The sequence below is a fragment of the Myxine glutinosa genome, chromosome 12 (genome assembly GCF_964187855.1).
Source record: "Myxine glutinosa chromosome 12, kmMyxGlut1.1, whole genome shotgun sequence".
Taxonomy (NCBI): Eukaryota; Metazoa; Chordata; class Myxini; order Myxiniformes; family Myxinidae; genus Myxine; species Myxine glutinosa.
This window is the reverse complement of record NC_136272.1, coordinates 62653717-62666169: the sequence shown is the minus strand read 5'-3', so window position 1 is coordinate 62666169 and position 12453 is coordinate 62653717. Positions and strand designations below refer to the sequence as shown.

The following is a 12453-nucleotide window of genomic DNA, read 5'->3' as shown; positions in this document are numbered from 1 at the left end:
ACCAACCTCCTTGAGAGGACCCAGTACCCTGGTACTTATTTCGACGACCTTGGAAGGATGACAGGCCGAGTCAACCCCAATATATATATATATATATATATATATATATATATATATATATATATATATATATATATATATATATATATATATATATATAGTCGTCTCATCCTGTCCTTATATTATTAACCGAATTGGTTTGCAGTTGGTAGTCTTAAATACGAGTTATGTCTGGCGAGGTAGATCGTTCCTCCAAGACAACTCCTAATGGGACATGTACAGACAGACCCTGTAGTCACGTGCCGCACGTTACCTGCACATTCGCATGGAGTGACCCATTACATCGATGATGATGATCGCAGGTCGTGTGGTTCGCCGGGGAGGGCGCGTGGGGCGGATCGCGTCACATCGGGGGAGGAGGAGGGGGCGCAGCAACAGAGAACGCGCGCGTCCCGGGGTCTCACATTACACGCGGACTCTTCCGCTCCCGCTCGAACTTCGCACGCTTTCCTCGCTGTATCTAACTAGCCCCACCATATTCCTTCTCAATCCCGAGGCCAAGACCCCAGCGCGTCCCACGTGTCTCAAAGCGGACAAACCTTCTGAGCTCGGAGGCTGGGAAGATGAGCCCCCCCAGGAAGATGAGCCCCCTCTGGATGGCGACCCCCCTCGGGATACTACTCTTGTTCTCCCTCTGCCACTTCTCCTGCAGTCAGCACAGCGAAGGTCTCTCCCAAGACGTAAGTCTTAACTCGCAAATCAAGGATCTTCAGCAATCAGCACTGAACATATGGGCTGATGATGGTTTATCCAGCCAGCTGTGTCTTTATATCGACCATGGAGTATTGATTTATTGATACCTTTGCTTTAACAATTAATATTTTAACAATATTTAATAATATCACAAAGTGCTTCTTGTTGTTAAGTACTATGTTACATTTATCAGTGCAAGACGTGTCGTGACGCTGAGTACTCACGCAAAACCAAAACTATGCCTCAGCCTATGCACTGAGCACTGACTCGTCCCTCGCTGTGAAAAGACGTGATGACGCAATCCTGCGAACGTATGACGCAGCATATAGCGACGAGACTAACGTGATGACGCAGAGACTTGTTGCGAGACTAACGTGATGAGGCAGCGACTTGTTGCGAGAATAACGTGATGACGCAGAGACTTGTGATGAGAATAACGGGATGACGCAGCCACTTGTGAGGAGACTAACGTGATGAGGCAAACACTTGTGAGGAGACTAACGTGATGACACAGCGACTTGTGATGAGACAGCCACTTGTGAGGAGTCTAACGTGATGACGCAACAACTTGTGAGGAGACTAACGTGATGACACAGCGACTTGTGATGAGAATAACGTGATGACACACCACTTGTGAGGAGACTAACGTAATGACGCAGCGACTTGTGATGAGAATAACGTGATGACACAGCCACTTGTGAGGAGACTAACGTAATGATGCAGCGACTAGTTACAAGACTAACATGATGATGCCTCCACTCTGTAACGAGACTAACGTGATGATGCAGTCACTCTGTAACGAAACTAACGTGATGACGCAGCCACTCTGTAATGAGAATAACGTGATGACACAGCGACTTGTGAGAAGACTAACGTGATGATGCAGTCACTCTGTAACGAAACTAAGGTGACGACGCAGCCACTCTGCAATGAGAATAATGTGATGACACAGCGACTTGTGAGGAGACTAACGTGATGACGCAGCCACTTGTGATGACACTAATGTGATCCCGCAGCCACTCTGTAAAAAGACTAACATGATGATGCATCCACTTGTGACGCCACTAACATGATGACGCAGCAACTCTGTAACGAGAATAAGATGATGACGCAACAACTTCTGAGGAGACTAAGGTGATGACGCAGCCACTTGTGACGAGACTAACGTGATGACGCAGCCACTCTGTGATGAGACTAACGTGATGACGCAGCAACTCTGTAACGAGAATAACACGATGACGCAGCAACTTGTGAGGAGACTAAGGTGATGACACAGCCACTTATGACGAGACTAACGTGATGGCGCAGCCACTCTGTGATGAGACTAACGTGATGACGCAGCAACTCTGTAACGAGAATAACACGATGACGCAGCAACTTGTGAGGAGACTAAGGTGATGACACAGCCACTTGTGACGAGACTAACGTGATGACGCAGCCATTTGTGAGGAGAATAACCTGATGACACAGCGACTAGTGACGAGACGAACGTGATGACGCAGCCACTCTGTAACGAGACTAATGTGATGACGCAACCACTTGTGACGAGACTAACGTGATGACGCAGCCATTTGTGAGGAGAATAACCTGATGACACAGCGACTAGTGACGAGACGAACGTGATGATGCAGCCACTCTGTAACGAGACTAATGTGATGACGCAGCCACTTGTGACAAGAATAACGTGATGACGCAGCCACTCTGTAACGAGAATAATGTGATGACGCAGCCACTTGTGACGAGAATAACGTGATGATGCAGCTACTCTGTAACGAGACTAATGTGATGACGCAGCGACTTGTGAGAAGACTAATGTGATGATGCAGCCACTTGTGATGAGAATAACATGATGACGCAGCCACTTGTGACGAGAATAACGTGATGACGCAGCCACTCTGTAACGAGACTAATGTGATGACGCAGCCACTTGTGACGAGAATAACGTGATGACACAGCGACTTGTGATGAGAATAACGTGATGACACAGCGACTTGTGATGAGAATAACGTGATGACGCAGCGACTTGTGAGGAGACTAACGTGATGACACAGCCACTTGTGAGGAGACTAACGTGATGACGCAGCCACTTGTGAGGAGACTAACGTGATGAGGCAGACACTTGTGAGGAGTCTAACGTGATGACGCAACAACTTGTGAGGAGACTAACGTGATGACACAGCGACTTGTGATGAGAATAACGTGATGACACAGCCACATGTGAGGACACTAACGTAATGACGCAGCGACTTGTGAGGAGACTACCGTAATGACGCAGCGACTAGTTACAAGACTAACGTGATGATGCCTCCACTCTGTAACGAGACTAACATAATGACGCAGCGACTAGTTACAAGACTAACGTGATGATGCCTCCACTCTGTAACGAGACTAACGTGATGATGCAGTCACTCTGTAACGAAACTAACGTGATGACGCAGCCACTCTGTAATGAGAATAACGTGATGACACAGCGACTTGTGAGAAGACTAACGTGATGATGCAGTCATTCTGTAACGAAACTAACGTGACGACGCAGCCACTCTGCAATGAGAATAACGTGATGACACAGCGACTTGTGAGGAGACTAACGTGATGACGCAGCCACTTGTGATGACACTAATGTTATGACGCAGCCACTCTGTAAATAGACTAACATGATGATGCATCCACTTGTGACGCCACTAACATGATGACGCAGCAACTCTGTAACGAGAATAAGATGATGACGCAACAACTTCTGAGGAGACTAAGGTGATGATGCAGCCACTTGTGACGAGACTAACGTGATGACGCAGCCACTCTGTGATGAGACTAACGTGATGATGCAGCAACTCTGTAACGAGACTAACGTGATGACGCAGCAACTTGTGAGGAGACTAAGGTGATGACACAGCCACTTGTGACGAGACTAACGTGATGACGCAGCCACTCTGTAACGAGACTAACGTGATGACGCAGCCATTTGTGAGGAGAATAACCTGATGACACAGCGACTTGTGACGAGTCTAACGTGATGATGCAGCCACTCTGTAACGAGACGAATGTGATGACGCAGCCACTTGTGACAAGAATAACGTGATGACGCAGCCACTTGTGACGAGACTAACGTGATGATGCAGCCATTTGTGAGGAGAGTAACCTGATGACACAGCGACTAGTGATGAGACTAACGTGATGATGCAGCCACTCTGTAACGAGACTAACGTGATGACGCAGCCATTTGTGAGGAGAATAACCTGATGACACAGCGACTTGTGACGAGACTAACGTGATGATGCAGCCACTCTGTAACGAGACTAATGTGATGACGCAGCCACTTGTGACAAGAATAACGTGATGACGCAGCCACTTGTGACGAGAATAACGTCATGACGCAGCCACTCTGTAACGAGAATAATGTGATGACGCAGCCACTTGTGACGAGAATAACGTGATGAAGCAGCCACTTGTGATGAGAATAACGTGATGAAGCAGCCACTTGTGACGAGAATAACGTGATGAAGCAGCCACTTGTGACGAGAATAATGTGATGATGCAGCTACTCTGTAACCAGACTAATGTGATGATGCAGCGACTTGTGAGAAGACTAACGTGATGACGCAGCCACTTGTGACGAGAATAACATGATGACGCAGCCACTTGTGACAAGAATAACGTGATGACACAGCCACTCTGTAACGAGACTAATGTGATGACGCAACCACTTGTGACGAGAATAACGTGATGACGCAGCCACTCTGTAATGAGGCTAACGTGATGACGCAGCCATTTGTGAGGAGAATAACGTGATGACGCAGCCACTTGTGACGAGAATAACGTGATGATGCAGCTACTCTAACGAGACTAATGTGATGACGCAGCGACTTGTGAGAAGACTAACGTGATGACGCAGCCACTTGTGATGAGCATAACATGATGACGCAGCCACTTGTGACGAGAATAACGTGATGACGCAGCCACTCTGTAACGAGACTAATGTGATGACGCAGCCACTTGTGACGAGAATAACGTGATGACGCAGCCACTCTGCAACGAGACTAATGTGATGACGCAGCCACTTGTGACGAGAATAACGTGATGACGCAGCCACTCTAACGAGACTAATGTGATGACGCAGCCACTTGTGACGAGAATAACGTGATGACGCATCCACTTGTGACGAGAATAACGTGATGACGCATCCACTTGGGACTAGATTAACGTGATGACGCTTCATATAAATGTGATTCTGTGTGTAGCTGCACTTTGTTGTGCTCGGTATTTTATTGTGTAGATGCATGTGGAGACAAATTCCATGAAATAGCAGTTATTTTGCTAAAGATGCTGTTCAGATGAAATCAAGGAGTAAATAGTGTATATAATAATGCAAGATCATGCATTTACTTTGTGCATTAATTTGTCTGTTTCCCGCCCATGTGTCGACATGTGTCCAAGTTCCAATTTGTACAGCCCATCTTAAATCCGCAGATCTGCCCGGATGGATACGACTTCAACCCGGAGAGGAACCAGTGCGAAGGTACCAGGTGTATGACATTGGATGACGTGTCTATAATCATTGAGCTAAAGCTGCGGTCCAGGGTCAACATTTCGTTATTTTGTATCATCCTATCACCGTCTGCCATTGGCGAGCAAACTCTAACTCTGCATCATTCGCCTCTGCCATGGTTAGAATGTTGACTCAAACCGCCATACGAAATGATGAAGGTCCAGGTAACAATTCAGACGCCATCTTTCCTTGCAATATCACTGTGATTGATCATGTGGTTAATAATGCCCTTTTATAATTTAATTGGAAGAATATTACTTATTTATTAATGAAGGTACCACCAACTAGTATAGCTACCCTGTCTGTAAGGCTTAGTTAGGTCTGATGTTTCGAGCACGAAGTGGACTTCATCCAGGTGTCGAGTGTTAAGTACCTTAACCCCAAGAGCGATTGGGAGGAAGCACATCAGGTAACATGAATAAGCAGATGTGAAACCCAACATCGTTTTCACCATCCCCATCATAGGTGTCGCATTCCTTTCTCTCTCCAATCTTCTTCCCTCCTATTTCTTTTCTTAGTTAAAACAACCCCGCTAGTTAAAACAACTAGCTTTAACTAGTAACCTCGTGTTAAGGTGTATAGATAGCTTATTGTGGACCGTCCAAGACCGCTTGTAATAACAAAAGTAACGAGAACGGCACTCAGCAGAGAGCATACCTTCGGCAGGTAAACAGTTTACGTTTTGTATACCAGAGTAGACCAGAAAATCACAATACAGAATCATATTTAATCAAAATCATCCGTCCACAACTTTTTAAGATATCCTGCCATGTATCGTTTTTGGCCATAATCTCCCAATGGTGAAGAATCACTTAAAAAATACATAATTCTCATATCCGAATCCACATTCAGATCTTCACCAAAATCGAATCGTCCTTGTCACACACCCAACCTCTCCACCAAGTTTCGTCCAAACCCGTCCACAACTTTTGAGATATTTGAGGCAGACAAAATACCACTAAACAAAATGTCAATAACAAAAGACAAAAACAGACCACGTCCTGAAAACCCAAAATACCCCCCAAAAAACGGACAGACAGACAGACAGGGGTGAAAATATAACCTCCATCCACCTTTGGTTTTTGTGAGGTGTTTTTCGTGGAGCACCCCCACCAGAAAAACAAAAAAATATATATATATATATTGTTGCGGATCTCAACGTCGGCCTTCCCCTTACCAAGGGGGGATTAATCCCCTTGTCTTTTATCTAGCCGACGTGATCCGGGGCTATGACGGTCCTTCCGGTCAGCGCTGAATAGGGTGGTAGGCCGAATTATTCCTATTACCTAATTACCAGCGCCTCCCAAGAAGCAAGGAAATAACCCTGCCCAAACCACGGTTTTAGTGGACACACCGAGCGATAGCGAGCCGTGATCCGAGCTGTTAACAGGAACTAACCCGATTTGAGCGGTGCCGAATCGTGCCACGCTTACCCAATGGAGGAAAAGACTGATACGGTCGAATTAGGAAGAAACAGGAAGAACAATTGATTTATTAATAATTTGCACAGGAAGAAGGAGAAGTACACAGTGAAGCCTTAAAAACAGTTAACTTATCCCAGGACAAACGGGCCCGCACACACACACACACACTCACACGGGGATGTAGATGGTCGGGGCGATGGTCCAAGGAATGGCGTCCACAGCTCGCTCCGGTCCCCGACTCGCCCACGGAGAAGATGGTAGGACGAAGAGGGTTGAGCAGACGGAGGCGTTCCTCGCGTGTCGTTGGCGCGGATCGGACAATTATCGGGGAAAAGTTACGCTAGGCTGGCGGTTATTTCGTGGCTCAGCCACGTATGTAATAAACGAACCGGCGCTATATGCGCTCCAACAGTTCAAAGGGCGAAGCGCCTCTCCCAATCGTCCTCTTTAATGCGCCGCTTCCAATAGTCCTTTGTAATGCGTGAATCGTGCCAGTCCTTTGTAATGCGCGAATATCCTCAAGTCCTCTTGGTAAAGCGCATATACTCCTTCTGGCCAGTCCTTCCAACAAAGCGCGTATATCCTCCAGTCCTCTGTAATGCGCGAATCGTGCCAGTCCTTTGTAATGCGCGAATATCCTCAAGTCCTGTTACAAAGCCCCTCGCTCATCAGTCCTCTCGATAAAGCGCATCAGTCCTTCTGGCCAGTCCTCTGGTAAAGCACATATACTCCTTCTGGCCAGTCCTCTCCGCACAGTCCTCTTGGTAAAGCGCATAAACTCCTTCTGGCCAGTCCTCTGGAAGGGCTTTGCGTGCGCGTTTATATAGTGCCGCCCAGCGAACCCTCTGGAATTTGCCAGCCGCGCTTTGACCACGCCCCTCACGCCATTCCACCTGAGCCCTGATTGGTCGTTGACTCTTACCGGCTCCGCCCCTGACGTCTGCTTGACGTGGCCACACCCCGACCTTGCGCTCCTCCCCCTTTTCAGGCTTACCTCGTGGCATTTGGCTGGTTTGAGCATCCCAATGCGAGGGCAATTGCAACAATGGGGCGCAGACTGGATGCTGCCCAACGAGGTAGATTTGGAGGGTGGGCCGCTAAATGAATGGGACCTACTCTTATTTATTTTACACAACGCAGGTATCACTATTGGAAATGGCCTTATTCTACACATATACTATGACATAACTAATGTTCTGAGGTTGCCTACGTGTTGCATGTAGACTAACTATGGGGGCAAACCTTTAACCTTTATTAATCAATATGTACATTTCTCAGAACCGCAACAATATATATATATATATATATATATATATATATATATATATATATATATATATATATATATATATATATACATATATATATACCATACAAAACACTGTGTGTGTGTGTGTGTGTGTGTGTGTGTGTGTGTGTGTGTGTGTGTCTTTCTTTCCTCCTACATAGGGTAGGTTTTAAAGGCTTTGAGTAGTGCATTAGGAGGGATTTGAGTTGGGATTGGGGGGGGGGGGGGGGTTAATAGGCAATCTTTGAACACGACTGTGTGTCTACCGGTTAAAAGACCTAAAACACTCTGAAGACTCCAAAGACCACAAGGACTCCAAACACCCAAAATACCCAAGGACCCAAAGTACCCTGTAGACGGTTAAAGACACAAAATACCATGAAAACCCAGAAGATCCCAAGGACCTAGAAGACCTCAAGGACTCTAAAGACCCAAAAGACCCTGAAGACCTAATGGACCCCAAAGACCCTGAAGACACAAAAGACCACAAGGATCCAAAAGACCCAAACAACCCCGAGGACCCAAACGACCCAGAGGACCCAAAAGACCCCAAGGATGCAGAAGACTCCCAAGGACTCTGAAGACCCAAAATACCCAAAATACCCCAAAGACTGAAAAGACACTGAAGACCCAATGGACCCCTAAAACCCAAAATATCCTGAAAAAAGACCCAGAAGACCCAAAAGACCCAGAGTACTTAAAAGACCAAAACGACCTTGAAAACCCAAAATACCCCAAATTCCATAAGACCCTTAATGACCACAAAATCCAAAAGACCCTGAAGACCCAAAATTCCCCAAAACCCATAAAGACCCTGAATACCCTAAAGACTTAAAAGACCCTTAAAGACCCAGAGGACCCAAAAGACCCCAAGGACCCAGAAGACCCAACACACTATGAAAACCTAAAATACCACAAAGACCCAAAACACCCAAAAGACCGAAAAGAACCTGAAGATCCAATGGGCCTCAAACACCCAAAATACCCCGAAGACCCAAGAGACCCCGAAAACCCAAAAGACCTTGTACCTCGAAGACCCAAAGACCCAAAAATACCCCAAAGATCGTTAAAAGACCATAAAATACCCCAAATATACTGAAGAGCCAAAATACCCTAAAGACCCAAAATACCCCAAAGACCATTAAATACCATGAAGACCCAAAATACCCCTAGGACCCTTAAAGAACCTGAAGATCCCAATGACCCAGAGGTCTTAAAAGACCGAAAAGACCCAAAATACCCCAAAGACCCATAAAGACCCTGAATACCAAAAAGACTGAAAAGACCCTTGAAGACCATAAATACCCCAAAGACCATGAAGACCCAGAAGAACCCAAGGACTCTGAAGACCCAAAATACCCTCAAGACCCAAAAGACCCCAAAGACTCAATGGACCCCAAAGACCCAATGGACCCTGAAGACCCAAAAGACCCCAAGGATACAAAAGACCCAAAAAACCCTGAGGACCCAAATGACCCAGATGACCCAAAAGACCCAAAGGACTCAGAAGACCCCCAAGGACTCTGAAGATACAAAATACCCCGAAGACCCAAACTACCCAAAAGAGCCTGAGGAGCCAATGGACCACAAACGCCCAAAAAACATTGAAGACCCAAAAGACCCTGAAGACTGTTAAAGACACAAAAGACCATGAAGACCGTAAATACCCCAAAGACCCAAATACTCCAAAGACCCTTAAATACCCCGAAGACCGAATTGACCCTGAAGACCCAAAATACTGAAAAGACCCTGAAGACCCAATGGACCCCAAAGACCCAAAATATCCAGAAGACCCAAAAGACTCTGAGGATCCAAAATACCCTGAGGATCCAAAAGACCCAAACAACTCTGAGGACCCAAATGACCCAGAGGACCCAAAAAACCCCAAGGATGCAGAAGACCCCCCAAGGACTCTGAAGACCCAAAAGACTGAAAATAACCTGAAGACCCAATGCACCCCAAAGACCCCAAATACCCTGAATACCCCAAAGACCCCAAATATCCCAAACACTCAAAATATCCCAAAGACTCTTAAAGACCCAGAAGACCCAAACAATCCAAAAGACCCCGAAGACCCTTAAAGACCCAGTGGACCCCAAATACCCAAATTACCCCTAAGATCCAAATTACCCCAAAGACCCTCAAATACCCCAAAGATCCAGATAGAGGACCCAAAATACTCAAATGACTCAAAAGATGCCGATGAACCAGAATACCCAAAAGACACAAAATACCATGAAGACCCAAAATATCCCAAGGACACAAAATACCCCATGGACACAAAAGACCCCAAGGTCTCCGAAGACCCAAAAGAAGAGTAATTCTGCCTCTTACATTGGAAATGTAGACGGTGGCTTGCAAACTGAGTCTCAAGGTCGATGTACGGAAGCGGTATTTTTGTAATCATAAATAAATACAAGGCACTGGGAGGTGAAATTTGCTTCACGTGATGTGCAATGAGCGCAGAGTAAAACGAGTGATCATTTTCATCTGTATAAAAAAAAAACCCACCTTTAGAGGCCATTTTTCCCCGCAAGCGGGGGTTGGCCTTTTTCGGGAACTGTGGTTGTTGTTGTTTTTCGGTCCCCTTTTTGAAGCAATGTTTTACGGCCGGATGCCCTTCCTGACGCCAACCCTTTTTGCCGCCTTTAACGACAAGCAGGGAATTACCAGTGAACTGGTACTCAATTAGCCGACCTCGGAAGGATGACAGGCTGAGTCAACCCCCCTGGCGTTAATTCAGCGATTGACCGGGATTACGAACCCAGGATCCTAGGTATCCTAAGCCGGCACCCTAGCCGCTAGCCCAACACCAGGGATCAACATCTAACATCTGTATGATGTCTAATAAATAAAGATGATATAAACACATATGACACGAGGCCCATACTTCAGACTTTGGCATGCTCACAGGCTGTACCTTCAAAAACTGTTCCAACCCATCATTTTTGACGGGCTTTATACTACGAAGGGCAGTCAATAAGTAACCTTAAAATATTTTTCACAACTTATCACTTTTCCAGCATACGTGTGTAGCAACTGTTATTTTTCAACATCATCTCTATTGCGTTCAATGCATTTGTTTCCAGCGCTTTACTAAAGCCTGGATTCCTCGAGAAAAAACATCTTTTTGTTGCTTGTGTGGCCATTCGTGCACCGCCTCTCTGGACCTCTTCGTCGGATCGGAAATTGGTTCTACCAAGTGCTTCTTTAAGTGGCCCGAAGATGTGGTAATCCAAAGGGGCGAGATCTGGCGAGTAGGGTGGATGAGGAAGACACTCAAAATGCAGGTCCTCAATTGTTGCAGCTGTAAGCGCGGGCAGTATGGGGCCGCGCATTGTCATGCTGCAGCAGAACACCGGTAGTGAGTAGTCCACGACGTTTTGATCTGATTGCTGGTTTCAGATGATTTTTAAGGAGGTCGCAGTATAATGCAGCAGCGACTGTGGTCCCTCTGGGCATGTAATGCTCTACAAGTGGGTCTCGACTGTCCCAGAAGAGTGTCAGCATCACTTTTCCAGCGGACGGCTGTGTGCGGAATTTTTCCGGCTTTGGCGAAGTTTAATGGCGCCACTCTTTGCTTGCCCTCTTCGTTTCTGGCTGAAAGTCGTGGACACAGCTTTCATCCCCAGTCACTACATGCTGTATGAAAGCGTCGCCTTCTGTTTCGTAACGTCACAGAAGTTCTTCACATGCATCCACTCACCGTTCTTTCAGTTCGGGTGTATTTGTCTAGGCACCCACCTTGCAGACACTTTGCAGAACCCAGCACGTTGTGAATGATATGGTGTGCTGAACCATGGCTAATGTTAATTTGGGAGACTACTTCATCCAGCATAATGCGACGGTTTTCCCTTGGCACGCGCCCAACTCCTGCAACCATTTCTGGTGTGTCGGCTGTGTGAGGCCGGCTCGAGCGAGCAGCATCTGCCACACTGGACACTGCACTTTTAAACTTCCTGTCCCAGTCGTACACCTGCTGCAGCGATAAACATGCGTCACCATAATTCATCTTCTTTCTGCGATGCATTTCACTGCGATTCACACCCAAACTTCCCAAGAAACGGATGATAGAACGTTGCTCCTCCCTGGTGCATGCTTCTAAAGAAGCTGCCATCTTGGAACTACTCTACTGACGTCATACGCTCAATGTAGTGTTACGTGGTCCCCTCAGTGCATACCAGGTCTCGGTGACCCCCGGACCGTGAGAGGACCTTCGCCAGCAAGATATATGGTTTATACGCTTTCGTAACGCAATCAATATGAATTCCGGTCAAGAAGAAACCCCACACCAAGGATCCGGAATAATCAATAATATATTCACTGAGCAATCAACAACCATCAACAATGCACAATCAATATTACAACCATGTGAACTCATCTACACAAACTCTAAGATGGCCATCTTAATCTTATACATTCCTCACGTGAGCCCCACTCCT

At 46.4% G+C, this 12453-nt stretch overlaps 1 protein-coding gene across 2 annotated transcripts in view; it reads left to right on the top strand.

Moving 5' to 3' along the window:
- The first annotated feature begins 433 nt into the window (after nt 1-433).
- The window catches only part of LOC137437467 (fibulin-5), a 57744-nt gene continuing 45724 nt past the window's right edge, over nt 434-12453 (top strand). The window contains exons 1-2 of one of the 2 annotated variants that reach the window (XM_068131811.2): nt 434-740; nt 5188-5269. In XM_068131811.2, the coding sequence (XP_067987912.2) occupies nt 624-740; nt 5188-5269 (199 nt within the window). In that variant the 5' untranslated portion in view covers nt 434-623. The remainder of the gene's footprint in view (nt 741-5187; nt 5270-12453) is intronic. The other variant, XM_068131813.2, reaches the window with a different exon arrangement.